The 24,418-nt window shown below is 53.2% G+C and overlaps 2 protein-coding genes across 4 annotated transcripts in view; both read left to right on the top strand.

Moving 5' to 3' along the window:
• The first annotated feature begins 731 nt into the window (after nucleotides 1–731).
• Nucleotides 732–4,468, top strand: SC5D (sterol-C5-desaturase). 2 transcript variants are annotated; one of them, XM_071769017.1, is made up of 5 exons: nucleotides 732–890; nucleotides 1,611–1,828; nucleotides 2,058–2,190; nucleotides 2,603–2,703; nucleotides 3,023–4,468. In XM_071769017.1, the coding sequence occupies exons 2-5, from the start codon at nucleotides 1,619–1,621 to the stop codon at nucleotides 3,446–3,448; spliced, it is 870 nt and encodes a 289-aa protein (XP_071625118.1). In that variant the 5' UTR covers nucleotides 732–890; nucleotides 1,611–1,618; the 3' UTR covers nucleotides 3,449–4,468. The 2 variants fall into 2 exon arrangements, with proteins under 2 accessions (XP_071625118.1, XP_071625119.1); XM_071769018.1 differs by lacking the exon at nucleotides 732–890 and adding an exon at nucleotides 903–964.
• A 5,434-nt stretch (nucleotides 4,469–9,902) lies between these two features.
• SORL1 (sortilin related receptor 1) overlaps nucleotides 9,903–24,418 on the top strand; it is a 43,252-nt gene continuing 28,736 nt past the window's right edge. For both annotated transcript variants that reach the window (XM_071769260.1, XM_071769261.1), the window contains exons 1-9: nucleotides 9,903–10,301; nucleotides 18,443–18,559; nucleotides 18,862–18,987; nucleotides 19,433–19,594; nucleotides 20,528–20,595; nucleotides 20,676–20,856; nucleotides 22,697–22,798; nucleotides 23,483–23,652; nucleotides 23,805–23,997. In XM_071769260.1, the coding sequence (XP_071625361.1) occupies nucleotides 9,918–10,301; nucleotides 18,443–18,559; nucleotides 18,862–18,987; nucleotides 19,433–19,594; nucleotides 20,528–20,595; nucleotides 20,676–20,856; nucleotides 22,697–22,798; nucleotides 23,483–23,652; nucleotides 23,805–23,997 (1,503 nt within the window). In that variant the 5' untranslated portion in view covers nucleotides 9,903–9,917. The remainder of the gene's footprint in view (nucleotides 10,302–18,442; nucleotides 18,560–18,861; nucleotides 18,988–19,432; nucleotides 19,595–20,527; nucleotides 20,596–20,675; nucleotides 20,857–22,696; nucleotides 22,799–23,482; nucleotides 23,653–23,804; nucleotides 23,998–24,418) is intronic.

Here is a 24,418-nt window from a genome sequence, read left to right on the forward strand (position 1 = left end):
CCTTTCCAGCCCAGTCTTTCACTATGGCCCTGGTAAAGTATGATCTATTGTCACTTTGTGTATTGTCTGGGACAAAGAGAGTAGAAAAAAAAAAAAATCATCAAAGTCCTGCAATAGTTTTAACACCAGCATGCCTGATTTTAAAGGCATTTAAGTACCACTGCCTGGTGTACTTGGCACTGCCAAACTAGAGGAGATTTAGATGAGATATAGGAGGAAGTTTTTCACCATGGGGTGGTGAGACACTGGCACAGGATACTCAGAGAGGTGGAGGAAGCCCCATCGATCCCTGAAGTTTTAAAGCCAGGCTGGATGGGGCTCTGAGCAACCTGAGCTGGTGGGAGGTGTCCTTGCCCATGGCAGGGGGGTTGGAACTGGCTGGTGTTTCCTTAACTTAAAGGTCCCTTCCAACCCTGAAAATTCTATTATTTGAAAGTTCTGATACTCGCAACCACTCGATTTTCTCAGTGGTCTCTATAATCTGACACTTGCTGCTCCGTTTGCCCCACGCCCCCATCCTCCCTACAGCCCTGCCAGCACTTTTGGTGTCTCCGCTTCTCCCCATCGCCCCACCCCCTGCAAGGCGGCTGCACCCGCAAAAAAAACCCCGCGGGGCTCTTCCCCTCTCCCACCCGCGCCCCTTTTTCCGCCTCGCCCCCGGCAACCGGGGACACGAAGGTCCCCGCAGTCCGCAGCCACTCCCTCGGGCAGCGGGCGGACCTGCTGCGGGGACACGGGGCGGGATGGGAGGGGACGGGGGGCGGGACCGGCACCGGGACCGGCCCCACGCAGTCTCCGGTGGCGAGAGCAGTTCGGCTGCTGACGTCGCGTGGCGCTACCGAGTGGTACCGCCCCGGTTCCGCCCCGCGCTGCCAGGGACCCGCAAGCAGGTACCGGGGGGACGGGAGAGGGGTGCGGGGAGACGAGGGGTGCGGGAGAACACGGCGACGGTTCCGCTCCTCGGGTACGGCCCCGGCGGGATCACCCACAGCTCTCACCCGCGGCACGACCCGTTTGTGCCGCCCCGTCACCGGGCCACCGCCTTCCCCCCTGCCCCCTACCCCTTCCGCAGCTCCTTCCCCCGCCGTGGCGTCGGGGGGACTCGCCGTCGCGACCCCAAAACGCCGAACCCCCGCGGCCCTGGACTCTGTCACCACTGCTGTCCCCTGCCTGCGCAGGGTCCTTCTCGGGATTCGCCTTGGGAGACCCAGAACCAGGCAGGACGCCCCGGGGGGGCCTTAGCCCGCCAGCAGCCGCTGCCACCATGGTCCCTAGAGGGTGGTCTTGCTCCCCGAAACCTCCGTCCCGCTTCCACCCTCTCCCCGGCACAGCACGGTGCCCTGGGTGACCTCACCCACAGCAAGACAACACGGAAGCAGGGGAAGCCCCAAACTTCTGCATCTCTCACAGCCTGCATTTCCCAGATCCATCTGGTGATACTGAGGGATGACTGATGGCACCACCACCAACACCCCCATGGGTGCTCGACCTTCTGCATCGCTTGGACCGGACCCATAAAGCCTCGGGGATGGACAGGGGCTGGAGGGATGGGAGACACTGTCTGCACTCCTGTGACCACTCACACTGACCCCTCTCTCTCTTTCCCACAGGAGCCACCATGGATCTGGTTCTGGAAGCTGCTGACCGGCACCTCCTCACACCCTACGTGTACCCCAGCAGCTGGCCCGAAGATGAGCCCTGCCGCCAGCTCCTCAGCCTCTTTGTCATCACCAACCTGGGGGCCCTCACACTCTACCTGCTCTTCGGCACCCTCAGCTACTACTTCGTCTTTGACCATGAGCTCCAGAAACACCCCCAGTTCCTAGAGGTGAGTGCACCCCATGCTACCCCCCTGGCACCCTCCTCACCCACACCCTGGGGCATCTCCTCACCATGACCTTCCACCAACACCTGCATCCCCCTTGCTCTCCTCCAGTCCGAGGCCATTCCAAGTGATGTGTGTGTCTGGTTGTCCCTGCTGCCTGTTTGCTGCCTCTCGGGGGATGCTTTTCTGCCCCCTACCAACCTCTCTCTTACTCTGTCCCCCCCCCTCACAGAACCAGGTACGTCGGGAGATCACCTACGCGCTGCGTTCCCTGCCCTGGATCAGCGTCCCCACCGTCGCCCTCTTCTTCGCTGAGGTGCGGGGCTACAGCAAGCTCTATGACAACATCGAGGACTCCCCATATGGTGAGCTGTGCCCCCCTGCCACTGTCACCTTCTCCCCACAGCCCTGGTCACCTTCCTCAGTTCCCCAGGGCAGGAAGTGTACCCCTGTTTTTCCTGGTGACAGCACACCCTGTTACAAGCTCTGCAGATTCCACCTGCATACCTCCTGCCTCCAGCTGGCCCCAGCAGTTGGTCACAGTCCCAAGTTCCTTTACACCCACAGAAGGAGGCACTCTCTGTCCCAGCTCAGGGAAAAGATTTTCCCTTCCCAACAAACCAGGGCCTGACTTTTATTCCCTGAGTCAGACTGCCTGACACAACTCATATACACCTCTCACTGAGAGGGCCACCATGCCTCCCTAGCCCCTTCTCCTCACTGGCCCTTGTCACCTGGCACCTCTGAGTGCCATCCCTAATTACCCTGTTCTCTTAGGCTGGCCAGGAGTCTTCCTCAGCATGCTGTCCTTCCTCTTCTTCACTGACATGGGCATCTACTGGATACACCGTGGTCTCCACCACAAACTGTTTTATAAGGTATGATTTGAGGTGGGGGACTTCAACTGAGAGCCCTTACCCCACACTGGGGTGGAGCTGCCATTCCCAGGGAATGCACACCTTGAGGGGTGGGAATGGTGGTCTGGGTCCAGCTGGATGAGGCATTGTCTCACCTCAGTCAGTGCTGGGACGGGAGCCCAGAGCCTATCAGGGTGCTCCCACCCTTCAAGCAGCGACTGCCCCTGATCCTTAGCCCCCATGGCTCCCAGGCAGTGAGTGTCACCAGCCTGGGGACACCCTAAAACAGACCAGCCCCCCCCCCAACCCCAGGGACTGATGACATGCCCTCTTCCCACAGCGCTTCCACAAACCCCACCACCTCTGGAAGATCGCAACGCCCTTCGCCAGCCATGCCTTCCATCCTGTTGATGGCTTCATGCAGAGCCTGCCCTACCACATCTATCCTTTCCTTTTCCCCCTCCACAAAGTCACCTACTTGGGCCTCTACATCTTTGTCAACGTCTGGACCATCTCCATTCACGACGGCGACTACCGCGTCCCCCGCCTCTTGCGCCACATCATCAACGGATCAGCCCACCACACCGACCACCACCTCTATTTTGACTACAACTACGGGCAGTACTTCACCCTCTGGGACAAGATTGGTGGCTCCTACAAGAGCCCCACAGCCTTTGAGGGCAAAGGCCCACACGACTACTTGCGCAAGCTCCGAGAGAAAGGTTTGGGGGTGCCTAATGGCACCCTGGATACCAAGACTGAGTAGGGTTCTTCCCTCTCCAGGATAAGGTTCCCTGGCCAGATTTCCCCCTGTTTCTCCCCAGCCTCTCGAGACTATTTTCCCATGGACAAAGAGCCTCCACCCTCTGATGGCACAACTAGCAAAGGGCAATTCTTGACGGGCACCCTGGCCTGTCCCTGGTCCCAAAAAGGGTGGTGGTTGGTTGCTGAGTTGTCACCTTGCTCTGTGCCACAGACCTGCCCTGCTCCCCCTGCCTCCCAGCTGCCTGTGGATCTCTGCTAAGGTCCCTGCTCTACCTGGGGGCTGTGCTGTGGCTTTACAAAAAGAACAACAATGTGGCACAAAGAGAAGAATAATGTGGCACAAATAGAACAATAAAGCATCTCATGGCAGGGGCTCTGTTTGTATGTGCTGCCCTCCCTCATGGCTGATTCACCATTGCAGTGCCCATCAGGATGAGTCAAGTGGAATCAAGTCCAGGTGAAAGGCTGATGAGTTTACTTCTTCTTCCAAGTTGTATTTCCCAAAAAACAGCTGCACACACTTACCTTTCAGAGACAGCACAGGTCCTCCTGACTGCTCCTTGCTGCAGGAAAGCCTCAAGAGGCAGCAAGACTCCTGGGTGCTTGGCAGGCTCTCCTCCTTCCTCTCGCTCAAGGGTGCCCCATGGGTGCTGAAGGAATGCATCCCATAAACAGTGTGCCTGTAGGACCAAGGTGTGCTTTGAGTATTGTGGGTCCCTCAAGCCTCCTGAGAACATTGAGGAGGAGAAAGAGGAGGAAAGCAGAGGCAACAGTGAAGAAAATTAAATACTGACAGCATGTTCTTAATTTTCCATCCCTTCTGGTGCATTGATATGTGCATTCCAGCCTTTGGCAACAGAGAGGAAGTCAGATGCTCCTGTGGAATAGCCTGGAAATATTCCTAGGAGGCAGGGGAATGAAGACCTTTCCCTCCCAAGTGTAGCTTTTGGTGAAACCAACTCTCTGCCAGTGTTTGTTTTCCTATTCTGAGCAAGTTTATCAATAAATCTGAGAGACCTGTCGCTGTGTTTATAAACTTTTCAGAGGAGATCAGCTCTCATGCTGTGTTTTCACAACACCTGGCCCAGCCTGGCTTTGATCTCCCCTGCAATACCCATGTGCAGGTACAAGTGTATTCAACTGTGTGGTGGTGATTTCCCTCCCAGCTTTGTGAAGTAATATTCCAGAATTTAGGCAGCGGTGCTTTTGTGGGAGCAAATTCTTTAGAGCTCCTTGAGGGGTCCTTGTAATGACAGAGCAACAGCTGGCCTTGTAATTGTACAACAATTGTACAACAACAGCTGGCCTTGTAATTGTACAACAATTGTACAACAACAGCTGGACACCCCTCTTTTTCATCCCTGGCCAGGGCTGGTTTTTGGTCAGAATGCTGCTGACTTTATTCCTGGGGCTGCAGCACACCCAGTGAACACTCACATGGCATGGAAAGAGATTGTTTTCTCCTCCATCCCCCTCTGACAGTGTTGGACAACCCCGGCAGGACCTGGCTGAGGTGTTCCAGTGGAAGGCTGGGAGGAAAAGCAGCCCCTTGAAGGGAGGAATTCAGAATTTGCCAGCAAAACAATCCTTGAGTTTCAGTACAGCTGTTCTAGCACGGTTGTTTTAAACACTGGGGAGAGTCAGAGGCAGCATGAGGACAGGGTGATTGGGACCTCTTGGTCACCGTGCTGAGGCCACCAAGCAAAGGACACGTCCTGCTGGGTGACATCTGGGCACGGTGCAGCAGCTCAGATGCTGTTCTGCTTTTGGGATCCTGATGCTGCTGTCACCACCAGGTGGAAGTGTTGCTCACAGCTCACCGATGGCAGGAGCAGAACTTGCCAGGACAGCTTTTCCTTCTCCTCCTTGTTGTCCCCAAAGCTGGCACCCTGGAACAGCACAGCTCCCACCAGCTCCCTCAGTGCCACAGGTTCTGCCCATGATCCGGCTTCATGCCAGTCCCCCCCAAAAGCAGGGCCCTTAGAGTGTGTAATTCCCCAGGCCCAAGGGGGAAATTTATTGATGAGATTGGTAATTACCAATTTAATTACCATCTGAGTGTGCAGCAGCCGTGCAAATGCCCCAGGGGATCCTGGTGAGTGACTGACTGAGCAAATGCCCCTTTTCCTGCAGCCTTTTCTGTACATCCAACACAGGTTCCAGGATTAGGATGTAGGTATGGAGAAGTCCTTAAACCCAAGAAAAAAGCCCACAGCACTTTGCAGTGGCCTTTGCTAGCCACAAACACACATTGCAGCAATACAGGGCTGCTCCTTGGGTCATACTCCTCCCATACTCACCATGAGCACTGGCCTGGTATATATGCATATAAATACACACATAAATAATATATAAAAATATATATTTATTCACAGTATGTACAAAAATATATTTTTACTAAATATATATATGTATTTAGCTATATATATGTACACACATATATAAAGCATGTATATATTTTTATATATATATATATATAATACATATATAATGAGATTCTACTGACTCCTGATAGGAAGATGCTATTTGAGGGCTCAGGTTTTTTGCCAAGGACAGTGTGACTGGAGCCTGCAGGGACACATACTCAGCCAATGAGTAGGAAACCAATGATACTTAAAATCATTCATGCTCACATGAAGCAGGGATACAGTATGGATCCTGTAAATGCTCCACTAGATTTATTGCTACATAAAAGGGACTGCAGACAGAAGTCTGCTGCATTAAATATGTGGCTGGCCCTGCTGGGGACAAGCTCCTGGGCAATGTCCCTCCCAAAACACCCTTCTAGTTGTTTTTAAGCAGTTCCAGCCAGCAAAACTCACACTCTTTGCAAAGTGCATGCTTCTCATCAGGGTGCAGTGATGAGTCCTCAGCTGGGGATGGCTGGTGGTGGGTCCTGTCTGCCACACTCGTGGGACTGGGTGCCATCCTCATCCTTTGACCCCACAACTCCCGTTCCATCACCTGTGGAAGGAGTGATGGTGACCCCACTGTCACCACTTCCCTGTGCCCAACCTGCTGGTTGCTGAGCATGGACCCAGCTCCTCTGAAGTCCCTCAGTCCTCAAGGTAGCCAAATGCCTCCCTGGCTGCTTCTGCACCCTCCAGAAGTACCTTCTGCTCCGTTTGGCAGGCCTGATGCCCTTCAGAATCAGGTTGACCTTGAGGCTATCCTTCCCCCACTGCATTACCTTCCTCTCAGGATAGCCACGACTGATGTTTTGGGAGATTGATTTATTTTGAGAACTATAAAGAGGCCAACCTGCCTGGGAAATGACTCCTTTGGAAAAGATAACACATTTCCATGCCTCCATTTCGAGCATATGGCTTTTACCTCAGGCTATGCACGGATTAATTAAAATCTCCATCCTCCCACTGAGCATCCCTGGGACCCACACTGAGGCCTTCTTGCTACACAAGGGGAATTTGGGCCCCAAGTATTGACTTGAGCCCTTTTGCTTGGCATTTGAGCAGCTAATCAGGGATGCATAGGTGCAGGGAGCACAGCAGAAATGCTGCTGTGGTGCTGGGGAGCAAGAGCCACCCCTCCCTCTCCTGCCCTCAGGGTGATGCTCTAAAAATCCCCCCAGCTTGGTGCTTGTCTGTGCCACTGGCTAAGCACAAGAGCAGAGGGACATCTTGTAGCTTCTTGAGTGCAACACAGGACACAATGTGACCTTGGCTGGTTTTTACCCTGCTCCTCTGTCATTTGCCAGGCTGGGAGCACCCACGAATGGGACAAAGTGATGAGCAGCTGGGGGTGACAACACCCAGAGAGATGCAGGGACCTGCTGAGGGTCCTGGGGGAGCTGAGCCTGGGGACTGGCACATGTATCTCTGCATTACCCTTTCTGGCAGCCACTCCATAATCCAGATTACTCTTTTTTTCACTAATCGGGTTATTAAACCTGAGACACAGCCCTTCCCACTCATCCCTCTCCCCAGCAGCATGCAATGCTCCTTTTAAACAATTCTATTTGCTCTCTCAGTGGGACTCTGCTGGGGTCAGATGTTCTGACCCCACAGTCCCTGAAGTCCTCTGGGAATTCTAGGGCTGTGCTGGGGAAAGGTGAGGGAGAGAGGGGAAGAAAAACCAGAGGGCTGGGGGCTCCTTGCCTTGCTCTCCGAGCTCATGGTGTTTGCTGCTGATGAAATCCAGATGTACCTTAAAGAAACCTCTGCTCTTTTCCCCCTCCCCTTTACAGCAGGAGACGGGCTCTTTTTTTCACGCAGCAAAAAATACCTTGGCAAAGGAAAAGTCTGTTTCCCTCCACAAAGAAAGAGTTATTCATCCTTCAGCATTTTCCAGTGCTAGGTTCACCCAAGAGGTCCTCGCTACTGCTCTCTCCACCACACCCATCACAGCAACCTGGTGGGAAAGTGTCCCTCGGGGGTGACAAGGACCCTTCTTGTCACCATACATGAGCAGACAGTCATGTTGCTCAGAGCCCCCCTTGGGGAGCCCAAAACAGGGGCTGAGGGGAGGACAACAAACACCCAGCACAACAATTTACCCCATTTCGAAACTGCTACAAAGTTGGTTCCTCATTTCTTACTATTTCTCATTCTCTTCTTCCTCTATTCCTTGTCTTCAGGGTGATTTCAGGTCCTCTTGGGGACAACAGGATGGACGCTGAGACACAGAAGTTCTTTCAGGAAAGTTGGTTGTGGCTTTTCTGTGTCCCCTCTCACCTGCTCACCAGGTCTGTGCCAGATGGAGACCAGCTCTAGGGATTCCTGCACAATCACAATCCCTTAAGTTGTCTCTGTCCTTACCCATGGTGGCCTCCAGTCCTCTGGAGGGACATTACACTCAGTCAAGACCACAAAAAGCTTAATTAGGAAGGATTATAATTGCATGGATTCAATAACTGAAATACACTAACTAGGTTTATAGGTGAAAGCACCTCAGGGAGAGCTCTGGACAACGTTTCTGCTATTAAAGCAAGAAAAATAAGGGGGAGTGAGAGTGCCTCAGGGCTGTCCACAGGATTTATAAGCTCCCTTTCCTTCACTGCCAGGTCACATTACTTTTCCTAAAAGATTTCCTGACAGTGTTAGAGATGCCAGAATGGCTCATGGGACACAAGGCTTATACAGACAAGTTGGTGCCATGCAACAGCTACAGCTCAGAAGAACTTTTCCTTCTCTCAACATCCATTCACACCTTCATCTTCAGGTGGAATCAGTCCCTCATCACACCCAACCTGCCCTCTCCCTGGGTCACCAGTCACTGCGAAAAACTGCTTACCCCAAAGAGCCCTCCAGGCACCATGGCAGTGCTTGACAAAAACTAGACATGAAGCTTTACTGTTGGCCCACAGGATAATCTCCCCGTTGCACACAGGCTGCACAGACCTTATAAATCTTAGGTTACAGGAAACCAAGGTTTTTACCAGCTGCTCTTCTTTTCCATAAAACGTAAGACATAGCGAGGAGCCTCAAACCAATGCTCAAAACCACATCCCTGCACAAGGCTGGTAGATGTTTAAAACCAAAAGAGGGCTTCCCAGGGATGGCCCTGCACCAGTAATTGCCAGAGCCACCAGAGACACTGACTAGAAACTGGTTTGGAGAAAGGAAAGGGACCAGGCACATTTGCTGTGGGCGGGACCTCTGGGAATAGGCACGAGTGGCAGAGAGCTTCCACGAGGCTGAAAATGGTTCAAAACCAGAAGCCAAGCAGATCCCACACTCTGGGCCACCCTCCTCATAGTCAATGGGATTGTCAAGTGTGCAGAACAGCTGTAGTGCCTGGGCAACCTCTCCTCCACACATGGTAGCCACTGCCCCGGGGCATCTGCATACACAGCCACGGATTGGCTGAATTCAAATCCCCTAAAACTGGTAGTAAGACCAGAACTTCACTGGTACTCACTGCAGAGGGCTTGCTTCAGCAAGAGGGGGGAATCAAGCTTTGTTTGGCACCTGGGAATTTCCAGTAACTGCCCCTGGCCTGCACTTAACCCATGAGACCCTCACTCAACCTTCCCACACCTGATGCTCTGGGATTCCTCATGGGGTCTCTGGCATTTGTCATTCCTCACACAGCCATGGGTGACATAGGTGACAACTGGGCATGGAACACCACTAAACCTCAGCCTGGCCCCTTATGCCACTTGCCATGCCAGCATTTTAGGCCAATGTTCTGGGCTGGGGGCACACGCTGCTGGGGGTGAGCGTGGGAGGAAAAAAACAACAAAAAATGCATCCCTCATGCATGCCCCTGCATCCCTCAGAAAGAAAAAGCTTCAACGCTTGTACTTTTTGTTATTTGACCCCGTTTCATTTACTTTCATTCCATTTCCCTTCATCTCGTGTCATTTCACTCCCCTGCACCTCATCTCGCTGAAATTCACTAAACTTTCTTCCCTTTTTTTTTATTTCGCGAGGACCCCAAGCATCCTCTTAAGGATGCCAAGCCCGGTTCGGGGAGGGAGGCCCCGAGCACCCCCAAGGGGAGGGGGCGGGATGCGGGTGCGGAGCCGCTGCCCATTGCACATTCTCTCCGGGCGGCGGCGCGGCGATCCGCCCCGCTCCGCTCCGCTCCGCTCGGCCCCGCTCCACTCCGCTCCGCTCCGCTCGGCGCGGCCCCGCACGCCTCGGCCCGGCCCCGGCCGCACGAAGATGGCGACGCCGAAGAGCTGCGGGGTGCGCCGGGCCGCCCCGTTCCCCCCTCGCCTCCTCCTGCCCCTTTTTCTCTTTCTGCTGCTGCTGCTGCTGGCGGAGGGGAGAGGCCGGGGGGCTACGGGCGGCCGCTCCGCGCTGCTGCTCCGCTCCCCGCCGCCTGCCGAGCCCCCCCGCAGCCTCCGCGCCGCGCCGCCACCGCCGGACTCCATCCAGGTGTACGGACAGGTGAGCCGGGGCGGGGAATGTCTTCCGCGGCCTTCCGCACATGCCCTCCCCCCTCCTCCCCCCTTTCCACCCCTCCGAATACCGCGGAGAAGCGCGTTACATCACCCCGCGGGGTCGTGTGTGTGCTCCCTCCCCCCCTCCCCACCGGGAATTTGCGGCGTGCGATTGCGGGGGGGACGCGGAAAGGAGCCCCGGCTGCCAGCCCCGCTCACGGCCGCTCGTCTCGGCCCCCCCCCCCCCCCCCCACTCCCTCGAGTGTCGGTGCCACCAGTGGGCCTCGGCGACAACGCGCCGCGCTGCAGCCCCCCGCGGGTCTGCTGCGAAAGTGGGGGGGGGGGGGGGGGAAGGGGAAAGGAGGGGGAGGGATGCTGCACACTTGCTGCTCGGAGAGTAACTTCCGCGCCCGCGGGGGTTGGAGCGGGTTCCGCCGGGGGGTGGCCCCGCATCCTCTGGGCACCCGCAGCGCCCGAGCGGGAGAGGAGAAGGAAGGGGTCGGTGGCTGCGGAGGGATGGAAGGGGCCGAGCAGCCCCCCTGTGTCTAATAGCTCGTTTGCTGCCTGTGGCTGGCCCCGTTTAAAGTGCAGGCGTGAGGGACTGCTGACCTCTGGCTACAGCTATTGTCACCTCTCCGTGTGTCACCCAGAGCCACCTCAAACTAGTGAGACCATGGGCTTTGCGTTTTACACTTGCGGGTTCATTTCCAGCGAGATGAGCAGCGGTATCTGCCGATGGCCAAGGGCATCAGCTAGAGAGCCAGGGCAGGTTATCCCCTCTGCTTGTTCTCTGGCTTGGGCAGTAGCTTTGCAGCTGGAGGTGCTCTTGTTGAACATTTCTACCCCCAGAAGCTTGGCAGAGGAAGCTGAGTCCTGACAGAAGGGATTGCTGTTTGTGAGGCTCAGTGCCCTTCTCCCAAAGCAGGGCTCCTCTCTGCATTTCTGATCCATTCGCCACTGCTCCTTGGAAAGAGCGGGAGAGGAGTTGCTGGTCACGGAAAAACACAGAAACTGTTGTTTCTTAAAGTATCCTTGCTTGGGCTGGATTCGCTGGCAAGCTTTGCAGCCAGGACCATAAAGCCTCCCTCTTGCCTCCCCTTTTTCAAACAACCATGACTTTAGGGGTGATGAGGAATTACACTCTGTCTGCCTGCTGTGGAAAGCTTCAGCCTTAAAGAGTCCACTTCATTTTTTAACTACCCACATGCTAAGCCCCACTTGGCCCTCCTTGCTTATGTTGCCCCTGCCCCCTCAGATGCCCAAACGGCTGCTGGGGGGAGTGAGGGAACACTGGCCCATGGAGGGATGAGGCATGCTCATGGTGAGGCATCAAGCCTTCTGCAACATCTGTGTTTGCTTCTTCACCTGGTGCTTTGTCTTCTCAGTGCTCTTTAATGTCCCCTTTTTGCTGCTTGTTGGATGAGGAAGAGCCAGCCTCAAGGCACGACTGTCTCTAGAGCTGCTGGAGGGGCACACACGGAGCTGGAGCTGCTCCTAAAGCCCAGCTCCAGTTTCCCCCTTTAGAGAATGGGAAAAGCTGTTCCTACTCTCCTTGAAAATCTGCTTCGCCTCCACTACCTCCTCAACATTTGGCTGTTTTTAGCCTAACACAGCTTCCCCATTTTAGGATGAAAACATGACAGTTGTCTCTCATCTACAGGCAGACATTTGTAGCACTTTCCCTTTTGTCTCCCTGTGGCTTTCATCTCAGCCACTTGCCCGGGTCAGGTAGAGCTGCTTTGGCAGGAGCAGCCTCTGTAGTGCCTGGACATGCAGCAGCAGATCTGAGAGGGTGTGGTAACCCCAGCACTACCTGGGGTGGGAGTAATAGGAAGCAGTGCAAGTTGAGCAAAGTTTCCCACTGTTTGGTCTTTTCTCATTGCCTTAAGCTCTCAGAGAGGATGTGCCAGGAGAGCAGAGCCACTCTCACTGGTGACACAGTGCACGGTTTCAGGCTTGTGTACAAACCCCTCCCCTTCTGCAGCTCTGCATCAGGACACACAAATTTTAAAGCCCAGGTACCAAGAAGAGTTTATTGGCAGTAACTCGCAGTTCTGAGCACTACAGTGCTTTAAATCAGGATCTGCTTTAATAAAAGGGACAAGAGGAAGCCCGGGTGTCCCAGCCTCTGATTGCACAGAATTACTAATGCTGAGGAAGCCAGCGAGCTGTGTAACACAGTGCTCAGGCCTTGTCACAGGCACCTAATGCTCCCTGTGTCCCTCCCCCCCTTCCCTAGGTCTCTGGTGCTTCTCCAGTACCAGCAGAAAGCGGGACAGTCACAAAGCTGATTCTCTCAGGAGCATCATCATAAGGGGCAGTGCTTGGACCGAGCATCCCAGCACTGTGTGGCTGCCACCCCTTATCTGGGATGTGTCCTGCTCACGTGTTTGGCAGGTCCCTTGCCCATATGCTACGCACTGGACTGGGTCCTGAAACTCCCTGCCCTTCCCTGGCTCTCCTCTGTGTTCCCAGTTGGGCTTCGTGGGATGGCTCAGAGCCCAGGGTCAGCTCAGAGAAGGAAAGCAAAGCACAGGAGGTTGGTGCTGCCTGTCACCACGATGGGTGACATGCCAGGGGACCAGAGCAAGACAGAGGGATGCTTCACCCCCTCTGGAAACAAGGAGCAAGCCCAAATCCTTTGGGTCTCTCCTTGGGAGACAAATGCAGCTTAGTCAGCACCGTCACCAACAGGCTCAGAGCCACAGACACCAAAGACACAAGCACAAAACACAACTTGGATTCCACATCCAGATCCTCACCACTGACTGCATCCTTGCCAGGCAGGCTTGTGCACCTTGCACACATGGCTACAGCAAAACTTTTTAGGCACATCAACAAACAAGACCAGTAGCCTAAACCCCTGTGCCTTGGTGGCTTTTTCATGGCTTTTATGACTCCAAAGCACCAAGAGACTAAACACACAACTCCAGAGACTGACAGCTTGGAGACAGAGTGGGTTTTGAGGCCCTCACCTCCAGGAGACCCTTGGTGAGCCTTGCAATGGACAGACGGTTCCAGAGCAGGCACTGACATGTGACAAGTCTTTTCTAGGACACCACTGACGCAGAGAAGCATCCCCAGGGCAAGACAACTGCTGCCTACACACCCCCCAAGGCTGTCTGCCCTCCCCAAAACCCTTCTGGCAGCTGCACCCTGCCCATCTCTTCCAGCATGAACCCCTGGTATGGAGGTGGTGACTCCTCTTTGGTCACCCTCATGTCCCTTAACAGCCTCCATGCCTTTGCATCCCTATTCAGGTACCTGGGTGCAGGTACCCAGCTCCAGGGCTTTATATTTCTAGAGGATATCACCACCATCCCACAGGAATCCCAGCCATGAACCACATCACCTCCAGAGGACTTTGCTGAGTGCAATAAACAAGGAAAAGGAAAGGAGCCAGCTTGGCCTCCTACCTGCAAGCTGGAACAAAGTGTCTTCTGTGGCTGGGACACTGGCTGTCTCATGAGTGTCACAGCTACAGCAGACAGTGAGGAGAAGTGCTGGGGCAGGAGGCCAACCTCTGCTAATGCTGAGAGGCAAGAGAGAGGGACACAGTTACTGGCAGCATTTACACTGCAGGGCTGCTAACACTCACAGAGGTCTAACCAGTACCTGCAGACATCCCTTCCCCTTCTTTGGAAAAGGCTTATCTAAAACCTGTCCCTAAAGCTCACAACTCAGAGGAAACCATTGCCTTAAGTTGTGATGATGGGATGCAAGACATCCTATCTACCCACTGGCAGCTCCCCTGGCAGCTGCTCCCCCTCTGTGATGCTGCTCTGTGTGCTCCTGACCTACACACAGCCATAGAGTCTGTGCCTCCTGAACCTGTGTTATTTCCTGCCCTAGCCTCAGCTCATCTCTTTCCTTCCCAGTGGGATCTACAAAATTACCTTTTACACCCCACCTGGCTTTTCCTCCCCCTCTCCAAGCCACCCCTCCACACTGGTGAAGACCAAAGTCTTGGAAGCACTTGGAGTGCACATGGATTACATTAAAACTGAAGCCACACCATGACACCACTCACTGATCTTTGTCTCCTCTCTCCTGACACCACTGTGATGACTTTGGGCAGGAGACATTAACATCCTTATCTCCGTGGCACAGGGCAGTTGTGGGGTACCAAGGAAAGAAGGCACTTCCTGGGAGTTGACACTGAAATACTGTAAGCACGTGGTCAAAATAGTGCCTGAGCAGAGACAGATGAAGGCTTTCTTCTTTTGAGGCACATCCTGGGGGAAGCCCACCTTAGTTCCCTTCCCTGCCAACCTGCAAACTGGCCAAGAGCCTCTCATCCTTCAAAGAAGATAAAAAAGTGCTTCCCAGGGTGAATGCCCCTCACCTCTCTGAACAGACACATTGGTCACTCAGCATAGGAATTGAACCATACTTCATTTTGACCTGGTTTGCCAGCCTGGCAGAGACCCTCCCAGATGAGACTTTAACCTTCTGAGTGGTGACAGTAGAGGGCTTGCCATGGGCTGCTGGACCCCTCTTCCTTCCTTCCTTGTGCTGGCAGATCCCTCTCCCCATCACTGTCTGCCTGGGGGACAGGGACTCCTGCCCCTTTCCCAGCCACCCCAGGATGGTTCCCTGCCCCTGGCACCTGCTTTTGCCCCCAAACTTGCCAGGAAAGACTTGCCTCTAGAAGCCACACAGTTCCTGCTCCTGGCCCCATGGTGGCTGGGAAGGGTATTTGTGTTCAGATTCATTGTTCTGCCTTTGGCAGGTTCCTCACAGATCCTGTTGGGCAGTGTTGCTGTGTCCCAGGGGCTTGAGCTCTCTGTAGCTGTCGTGACTCCTTTGTGCTTCACCAGCAGCATTTCAGACTTTTTCTGCTGCTCTCTCCTGTGCCTCAGAGTGACTTTCATCAGCATTTATCCAAACTGGCTGGAACAACCTCAATTCCCCATCAATTTAGAAAGAGACACAATCACCAGGACCTTCTCTCCAGGGGACTCACTCATTTCTGGGCCAAACAGAGCTTCTGCCTCCACCCTGATCTTCCCCCTCCCTCACCCTTTTCCTTTCTCCTAGAAACAACAGCTAGTGGGGAGCTCTGTTGGTGGTAGCAGAGAGAAAACAGCTCTGCAAGGAGATGATTTCAGCATTAACAAAATTAACATGGCCCTGGCACTCTCTGAAATGAGTCACCCATGTTTCATATCAATGATTTCAGACCCTGGCATTTTTCAGTCCAAGCCACAAGCAGCACTAGAACAGGCACAGGCTGGATTTTAAAATATCATGGCAGGGCTGGAAACAGATGCTCAGGAGCAGAGCAGAAGGTGCAGTAATGAAGCTTTGGTGGGAACGCGGCGTGCCGGGAATGCAAGAGCTGCCCATGACACTCAGCCCTGGTGCTGGGCTGTTGCATAAACCTTGCCAGGAGCAGGCAGAGGAAATGGGGACAGGAGCCCAGCACTTGTCCACTGAAGCTTCCAGCAAGGCTGAATGAGAAGGAGACTCATGACACCACCTCTTCTTTAACACCTTGTGCTGAAAAAAGCATCGGCTTTGCTTCTGAACCCGTTTAGCTTTCTTTAACCCCATTCTTGCTCCCCCTGGCTAACAGGTACAAAACATTTAGCCAGTTCCTCTTCTGCAGCTATCTCCTGGCAGCCTTCAAGCCAAGATCTGAGCTGCCAGCACAACTTTGCCAGTTTTGGCAGCCACTCACAGCTGCACAGGCCTGTTGCTCTCTGATACCCTCACTTATTGAGCCATATAACCTCTTAACTCTTCAGAAATTTCTGCACTGGTTTGTAGGCAGCCTATTTTCAGTTCCATAGCCAGAAGAGGAAAATAAAGGATCCCTGGGAACCTTTTTTTCTGGACTGCCCCACAGCAAGGCACTACCACTGCTTCAGCACAGCACCATGCATCCCAAAAGCATTCTCCCTCCCAGCTTGGGCAGGGAGCACCCAGGCTGCAGCTGCTTCCCTTGAGCTCCTGCCTGCTCTGGGATGTGTTCCCACAGGATGGTAGCTCCAGGGGATGTCTTCTTGCCCTACTTCTGTGAGGGATTAATTTATTGGAGGATGCTGTTAACAAAAAAAAAAAAAAGGAAATGTATATTGTGAGCAAAGCCAGCATCATTAACTACAATAACTAGAGCTACAAGCAGCTTCTGGTATTTCTTGGCTGCTCTTCTCCCCTCCTGGACTTCATTTGGCACCTTACATATTAGAAGGACAAATTAGAATTTCATGCATATTTCATATACACTTAATCACTTGGCAAAGACCAAAACACTTCCCCCATTAAGTGGAATTTGTACTAAATGCTGTTTCCATTAGGCACCAGGCATCACCATAGGTTAAACCAGCTCCTGGGGAAGGTTTCCCCCCAGTGGGCTCCTGCCAAAGGAGCCTCTTCCCAGCAAGGAGGGAAGAGTTACTTATGTTGGGGTTAACAACCTCATTACAAAGCAATTGCACAGAAACCATCCTGGTCAATGGGGCATCAGGTCCTGTTCATCCGGGGCACCAAGAACTCAGGGTCCTGTTTGTTGCTTCCCATAGCCAGGCTCCTAGTTCTTGGCTGAGAAGAGCAGGGGAGGGGGTGCACAGGGCAGGTCTGGCACATCCAGACTTCAGCTTTCCTTAGGGAGAGCAGAAAAATCTCCCTCTGGAGAGGTTTTCCAGGGATGGGAGGCTGGGCAGGGTTGCTGCCTTCTGGCTCTGAATGCACAGCTCCAGGCTGCCCCTCACTACCCCTCTCCCCTCCAAATAACAGCAAAACTCTAAATAAGCTAAAAACCTCTACCTTGGCCTGCAGCCATAAAGCTCATCCCCACGCAGCTGGGAACCCAAAAAAGCTGCACCCAAAATAACTAATATAGATGCAGGAGACTTGGATGGGGTTATTCTGCTTTCAAAGGAGGAAAGGAGGACAGGGAGCTCAGGGCTGTCGTGGACTTCAGACCCGAGGCTGTCTGTGGGCTGTCTCAGTGGGCATCACAGCATTTCCTTCCCCTCCACTCTGGTTCCCTGCATCCTCTCACAGTGTCACTTCATTTTTTCCAGTGGGTGTGCAAGGCTGCTGCTGCTTTGCTCTGATGCTGCTGCCTGACCTAAATCTCTGCTGCCTTTGCTATCTGGGTGCTCCAGCAGGGTCTGCCCTCTGGAAGGGTCTCTGGCTGGGCAGGCAGGGGTGCAGCTGGGGATACTGGCCCTGGAGGGCTGCTCACCACCCCCATTGCCAGGTTTTGGATTTTTTTTCTTTTTTTTTTTTTTTACTCTTTGCATGAGCCTATTGCATAAGAGGGATTTGAGGGCTTCTGTTTCACTTGCCCTCCCCCTTCCAGAGTAAAGACCTTGTTTGTCCTAATGTTTTATTTGGCAGGCACTGGAGGAGGCTAAACCACCCCCTTGCCCCTCGTGGTTCTGGGGTCAGCAGGACCTGTAGGGTCTCAGGTTTAAGAAGGGTTTAGCTCTGTGTTTTTAGGGTTTTCCAGCCACTGGCTGAGCCACGTTTGGCGTGTGTGGCTTGGGCACACGTGTCCACTGGTGCAGCCCCCAGGACATCCCTCCAGGCTGCCTGTCCCTGCAGGCAGTGGGTTTGTGCAGAGGCTCCTGCACCTTCAGCTCTCTCTGCAGTGATGCTGCCATGGTTTCCCCAGCAGAAAGCAGCCCCTGACACCCAGCACTGTTACAGCTGCCAGGGACAGCACACGCAGAGGGAATAAGAGGCTTTCATTTGGAAACCAACTCATCCTTTCTGGCACAGCAGGAGTGGCTGCAGAAAGGTGGCTGTTTCCCTGTGCACCTTCACCTCGTCAGTCTGGGTCTGAAATCACTTCTTGGTCCCTGGTTTTAGTTTTCATTCTCATCGTCCCCTGAATCCTAATCCTCTGAGGAAGAATAAAGGGAACGCTGAGCCCTTTAGGCACACACATTTTCCCAACATGTTTGTGAGAGATGCTTGATGCTGCTGCTCATGATGATGTGCTTGAACATCACCCCCCAGGGAAGCTTTCTCTTTAACTCTTTGCCTCCCAGCCTGTTTAACTTCTTCCCCTGGTTTGACTGAGTTTCCCCTCCTGTACATTTCCAAGCAGGGGTGGTACCTGCGGGTGTTTGCTCACCGGGTGTCCCCGTGGTGAGGCTGTGGCTCAGGGTCCCCTTTTCCTTGGTGTTGCAGGTCAGCCTCAATGATTCCCACAATCAGATGGTTGTTCACTGGGCAGGAGAGAAGAGCAACATGATCGTGGCCTTGGCCAGAGACAGCCTGTCTTTGCTGGGTCCCAAAAACAGTGATGTGAGTACTGCAACCTGGTGTTGTCCTGGGGTGCCTGTTGTGCTGGGCGAGGTGTTGGTGGCTGCAGCCTTCCTTCCTCTCCTGTGCTGGGAAGATGAAGGAAAAACCTGTTAGTCTGAGTTCAGAGGCACAAAAAAAAAAAATATTTGCTATCTCCTGTGTTGACCCAGAGCTTCAAGCCCTGACAGGCTGGCTCAGACAATTTCTGAGGCTTCCCCCCCTGCAGTCTTCTGAGTTTTCACCAAATCTGTCAGAAGGGAAACCTGAGCTTTCAGCTCCTCACCAAGGCTTCTCCTTTGCAGGTTTACGTGTCATATGACTACGGGAAGAGTTTTAAGAAGATTTCAGAGAAGTTCAACTTTGGTGCAGGGAACAGCAGCGAGGTGGCCATCGCCCAGTTCTACCACAGCCCAGCTGACAACAAGAGGGTGAGGATGCAGCAGCCATCCCCAGTGGGGCTCACACGTGGGACAGTGTGGCTTTATCACTGCCAATATTGTCACCTCAGGCCAGGAGACCTGGGTGTGCAGCCACCCTGACCCACACCTGTGGAACCAGGGAAATTTGTGCCGTGGGCCACGGCAGTGGGGAGGGACAGGCCCCTCCTGTAGAAAGAAACCAAAGGCAGTTTTTGCACAGGTCTTTTTCTTTCCCACACAGCCCCTAGGACCATCCTGGGAGGCTCTGGGCAAGGGTGAGACATGAGGGCAATCTGGAGCTCCTGCACAGCTCTGTGATGCTCAGGAGCATCAGAGTGTAGCAGGACAGGGCATGGCTAGGAGAAGCAAAGTCCTCTTCTCTGGAGTCCTCTTCTGACCTCCTGGAGTCTGACCACCTGCTTTCCCTCTTCTTTGTTGGTCCCTTCCTTCCCAGTATATCTTCGTGGATGCCTTTGTCCCATACCTCTGGATCACCACTGACTTCTGCAACAGTATCCAGGGCTTCTTGATTCCCTTCAGAGCAGCAGACCTCCTCCTGCACAGCAGGAACCCCAACCTCCTCTTGGGCTACGACAGGTCGCATCCTAAAAAACAGGTGAGCACTTCTGCTTTGACAGGAGGGTCCTCTACCCTGCTGTGGCATTCCCCTGGCCTGTTACATGCCCCACAGCCCTGACAGCATCCCCAGAGCCACCCTGCCACCCTCCAGTGCCACTTGGGTTTGTGCTTGGACCATCCAGGGTGTCGGCTCTCAGACCGCTGCATGCTGAGCTGTCCCAAAGAGGCCAGAACACCCCTTTCCCTACAGATCCAGCTCGTTTATGACCTCTGGAGTGCTGAGGGTATAATACCTGCAGGGTGGCCACTTCAAACTCTTCCTTTCCTTTTTCCTTCATTAATGCTGCTCCTTTATCTCTGTTGCTCCTGACTCTATTGATCTCCTCGACTGTTGTGACCACAGCTCTCCGCAGAGCGCTGGCAGCTGAGGCAGGACTGACCTCTGCAGTATTTCCTGCCAGCATGTGGTTTGGCTTTGGGTCTTGCATAATAAATTGCTTCTGGAAAACAAATAATTTTTTATTTGTTTTTTTTTTTTTTTTTTTTCCCCCCCGCTGGAGCTATTGGGTGAAGATTGTAAATAATTACAGAACCTTCAGAGAGACGCAGGCGGTGTAAGCAAATCCTGGAGCTAGAACAACAACCCCCCAGTGTATGAATGGGGAGAGCTGAGCACATTATAAGAAGTTATTTTCATTTCTGAGTTACTGTAAAGGCAGCTGGGAAATCTTTCTGGTAGGAGACTAAAGGGCAGTTTGGTTTTTCCCTGTTTGGGATCTTCTGCAGCTAGAAAGATGGCTGTTGCTCCAGGCAGCTGCCACAAAAAGAGGAATCCTCAAAGTAGTTCATGGTTTTGCAAGAGATAAACACGTGTCTGCCCTGCCTTTGCTGCCTGACTCTGAGCATCTTGAAGGAATAGGTCTGTTGGGTTGCCGAGTCCCACTGGCATTTCTTCCCTTTTTTGTTGCAGCTCTGGAAATCAGATGATTTTGGCCAGACCTGGATAATGATTCAGGAACATGTGAAGTCTTTCTCTTGGTATGTATTGCACCTCTGTGTTATGCTGCCTTCTACATTGCTCTGTGGGATGACACCACCACCTTTTCTGTCCTTTCCAGGGGAGTTGAGCCCTATGACAAGCCAAACACAGTGTACATTGAGAGGCATGAGCCTTCTGGGGCCTCCACTGTCATTCGCAGCACTGATTTCTTCCAGAGCCGAGAAAATAAAGAAGTAATCCTGGAAGATGTTGAAGACTTCCAGCTCAGGGACAAATACATGTTTGCAACCAGGTCTGTGGTAAGTATCACGTGAGGAAGTCACCACCACCGAGGGTGACAGCTCGTGCTTTGCTACGGTGCCACCAGGGCAGGCAATAGCTCTGCTTTGGGCTGGGACCTGTGTGTAAAGCAGGGTGAGAGCATTTGCTAGAGGTGAGGCTCCTCACTGCTGTGCCTGCAGCCTTCAGACCCCCATCGGGTTGGTGATGGAGGCTCTGCTGCTTTCCCCACTGGAGCTTGCACTGCAGTGGACAAAGAACATCTTTGGATGCTGCTCTCCTGAGAATGGGGCTGGGAGAGGGGGTGTTTCCAGCTGCCTGCCTTCAGCAGGCTGGGCAGAAGTAGGTCAGACAGCCTGCAAAGTGCTGGGGACCCAGGAAAAACCACAGGATGCCAGGGAAGGCTGGTGAGGGGGTGGGGATGGCAGGGGAAGAAGGGGGATGTGGCTCAGCAGCTCGGCTGCTTGTCAGAGAGGATTACCATCAGCTGTGGACTAGGTTCAAGTAGCCTAAAATGTTCCAGCCTGGAAAGAAAGCTGGGGTTTCATTTTGCTTTCCTAAGAAAAGAGGATGCAGGTGAGCAAAAGTGGCCCTTATGGTCCCTCTGCAGTCAGGACCCTCCTATACTTTTGGCATCAATTGGCCAGTTCCAGGCAAACCTGACAGAAAGCTGGAGAGCATCTGTGCTTTCTCTGAGGGTAAGTCCTGTCTAGATGATCAGAGACACACCACAGGAGGGGTAGAATCCTGTTTCTCCCAGGATTTAAGGAGCAGTTTTCTTTTTAGAAGGTGTTAGCCTCACTTTCTTCCCCCACTGCTGCTATTGAGCCTGATTTAATGAACAGTATTTGCAGAGAATTTTGGGTTTCTTGGAAGTCTCTCTTGCAGCTAGTACAGCCTGCAACTCTTACAGCCCATCCCCTTGGTACTTGGCCTGATCTGAAACCTGCTGTTGTTTGCAGAAGATTTTTATCTGGGCTTTCTGTTGGTGTTGGGTGATGATCTGTGGCTGCTGAGAAGTCAGGCTTGGGGGGCATCATGAGGCAGCATGAGGCAGGTTTGAGTCAGGACCTTTCCAAGCCTGACCTTAATTTGGGGGGTTTTGGAGCTGTTTCTGCTTCTGGAGTGCTCAGGGGTCTCAGGGAGCATCATCAGACTTTCTCCTGCAGCTCTGATGGTTGATGTTATGCTAAACAACATTAAAATCACCCATATTCCATGGTAACACATTGAATGGGGGGGCTGGGGAGTGGGGGCTGGCCTGGCTGCAAGCCTCTGATGTGAAAATTACATCCCCAGGTCTGGAATCAGACAATTCCATCATACCTGGGCTCCAGCAGGAATGGTGCTTGGAAAGGACATGCTGGGTGGCAGAGGCGGCCAGGACTTCAGCTCCCTTCCGTGGGAGGCATGGTTGCTTAGTGATGCAGAGCCTGGGAAAATCAGGCTGCTTATTTTTGGAGCCTAAATCTGGGTTTAGGTTCCTACCGTTGGTAAGAAATAGGTTGCACCCCAGCTTTTTGCTTTTTTGGCTTCGTGCTGGTGCCTTTCATTTGGCACGAGTCATTCAAAATAGGAAGGAAAGGACAGACTGTTCCACAGGAAGAGGAGGAATTAAAACCAACCTCCTTACCCTGGTCAGAAAGGGTAATTTCTCTCCTTGCTGAGTGCTGGCTGCAGGGATTTACCTTGTGAGCAGGGGGTGATGCTCCCACCAGCAGTCCTGGGCTGTTGCCACGCATTGCAGTGGGTCAGGTTGGGTTGTGGTGTGTGGAGCTTTCCCCAGTCTTCCTTTCTGATGGGATGAAGGTGATTTGGGGAGTGAGTGCTCCTCCTGACCTGTCCCTCTGCTCTGCTCAGCGTTTGCAGGGCAGCTCTCAGCCACCTTCAGTCCAGCTCTGGGTGTCCTTCAACCGCAAACCCATGCGTGTGGCACAGTTTGTGACCAAGCATCCAATTAAGGTAAGTGGTGCTTTCTGGAAGGACCTCTCCCTCCCTCCTGTCCTCCCTCCTCTGCCAAGGACACTTTTTGATGTCAACAGCAGTCCTCTGCCTTTCACCAGACTCTGGAGGAGTTGGAGCTGGGAAGGGACCTCCTATGACCCTGCTCAGGGGGCTTTGGCGGAGAATAAGCTCACATTAGGATGGCCTTGTGATCATCCTAACATTAGGATGGCCTTGTGATCATTCTAATTTATATGGTTGTACTTTATTCTAGAGGTTCATGCCTCTGGAGCACCCAGAGCACTGTCTGGAAAGAGACAGTTCCAAGTTCTTCCAGCACTGGTGATGGAGGGTGGCAGCAGAGCCCAGAGAGGGGTTGATCTCAGTGCATTGCCTTTGCTTTTGGGGACTTTATCTCTTTCCATGGCATGGGCTGGAGCATCCATCTTCTCCACAGGCAGAGGAAGCCCAGGGGGACAGCCAGGGTTTGTGCAGGGTGGAGGACAGTGATTGTTGGAGGAGAAACACAAAAGAAAAAAAGCAGAGGGAAGATGCTTACTTGCAGAGTGAAAAATATACAAATGGTGGGGGGAAGAATAACTCCAAGCTACCTACGAATAAATCCTAAACCAGCCCCTACATAAACCCTTCCTGTATGCCCACACGTATGAAGCCAGCTCACCTGTCATTTACATCCCAAAGGAATTTTATGTTGCTGATGCCTCGGAGGATCAGGTGTTTGTGTGTGTCAGCCACGATAACAACCGGACCAACCTCTACATCTCAGAGGCAGAAGGCCTGAAGTTCTCCCTGTCTTTAGAAAACATCCTCTACTACAGCCCAGGAGGAGCTGGAAGTGACACCTTGGTCAGGTAACGTGCGACATGAGAACAGAAGCCAAAATCCTTCACAGTTTCTTGTCCGTGTTGGATCAAAGCAGTGCTGTGATCCCCAAACTTGACCATCCTCCCTTTGGAGCCCCGGGGAAGCTCACTGATCCTACCTTTGCTTTTTTTCCTGGCAGGTATTTTGCCAACGAGCCCTTTGCAGATTTCCACCGTGTGGAAGGCGTGCGGGGGGTCTACATTGCCACCCTGATCAATGGCTCCTTCAGCGAGGAGAACACACGCTCAGTCATCACCTTTGACAAGGGGGGCACCTGGGAGCTGCTGCAGCCCCCAACCCAGACACGATACGGGGAGCAGATCGACTGCAAGGTAGCCTGGGACCTGGGGGGGTTGGTTGACACTCGACTTCACGCGAGCCAGCGGTGTGTGCAGGTGGCCAAGAAGGCCGATGGCATCCTGGCTTGTGAGAGGAACTCAGTGGCCAGCAGGAAGAGGGAGGTGGTCATCCCTCTGTACTGATGAAATCACAGAATGTTTAGGTTGGAAGAGACCTCCAAAATCATCCAGTCCAACCTTGGATTAACACCACACTCAACTATTAAACCCTGTCCTTAAGCACCAGGTCCAAATGCCTTTTAAATGCCTCCAGGGATGGTGACTCCACCACTGTCCTGCGCCATCCCAATGCTTGACAACTCTCTCAGTCAGTTAGGAAAAAATATTTCCTGACATCCAGCCTAAACCTCCCCTGGTGAAGCTTCCATCCATTCCCTCTGGTCCTATGACAGTT

Source organism: Heliangelus exortis, chromosome 26, assembly GCF_036169615.1.
Source record: "Heliangelus exortis chromosome 26, bHelExo1.hap1, whole genome shotgun sequence".
Taxonomy (NCBI): domain Eukaryota; kingdom Metazoa; phylum Chordata; class Aves; order Apodiformes; family Trochilidae; genus Heliangelus; species Heliangelus exortis.

What these genes read in the sequence shown, in the direction of transcription:
- SC5D (XM_071769017.1), top strand. Translation starts at nt 1,619, where the DNA reads ATGGATCTGGTTCTGGAAGCTGCTGACCGGCACCTCCTCACACCCTAC. An exon ending in CATCGAGGACTCCCCATATG is followed by an intron (nt 2,191 to 2,602) that starts GTGAGCTGTGCC and finishes CTGTTCTCTTAG; the next exon opens with GCTGGCCAGGAGTCTTCCTC. An exon ending in ACCACAAACTGTTTTATAAG is followed by an intron (nt 2,704 to 3,022) that starts GTATGATTTGAG and finishes CTCTTCCCACAG; the next exon opens with CGCTTCCACAAACCCCACCA.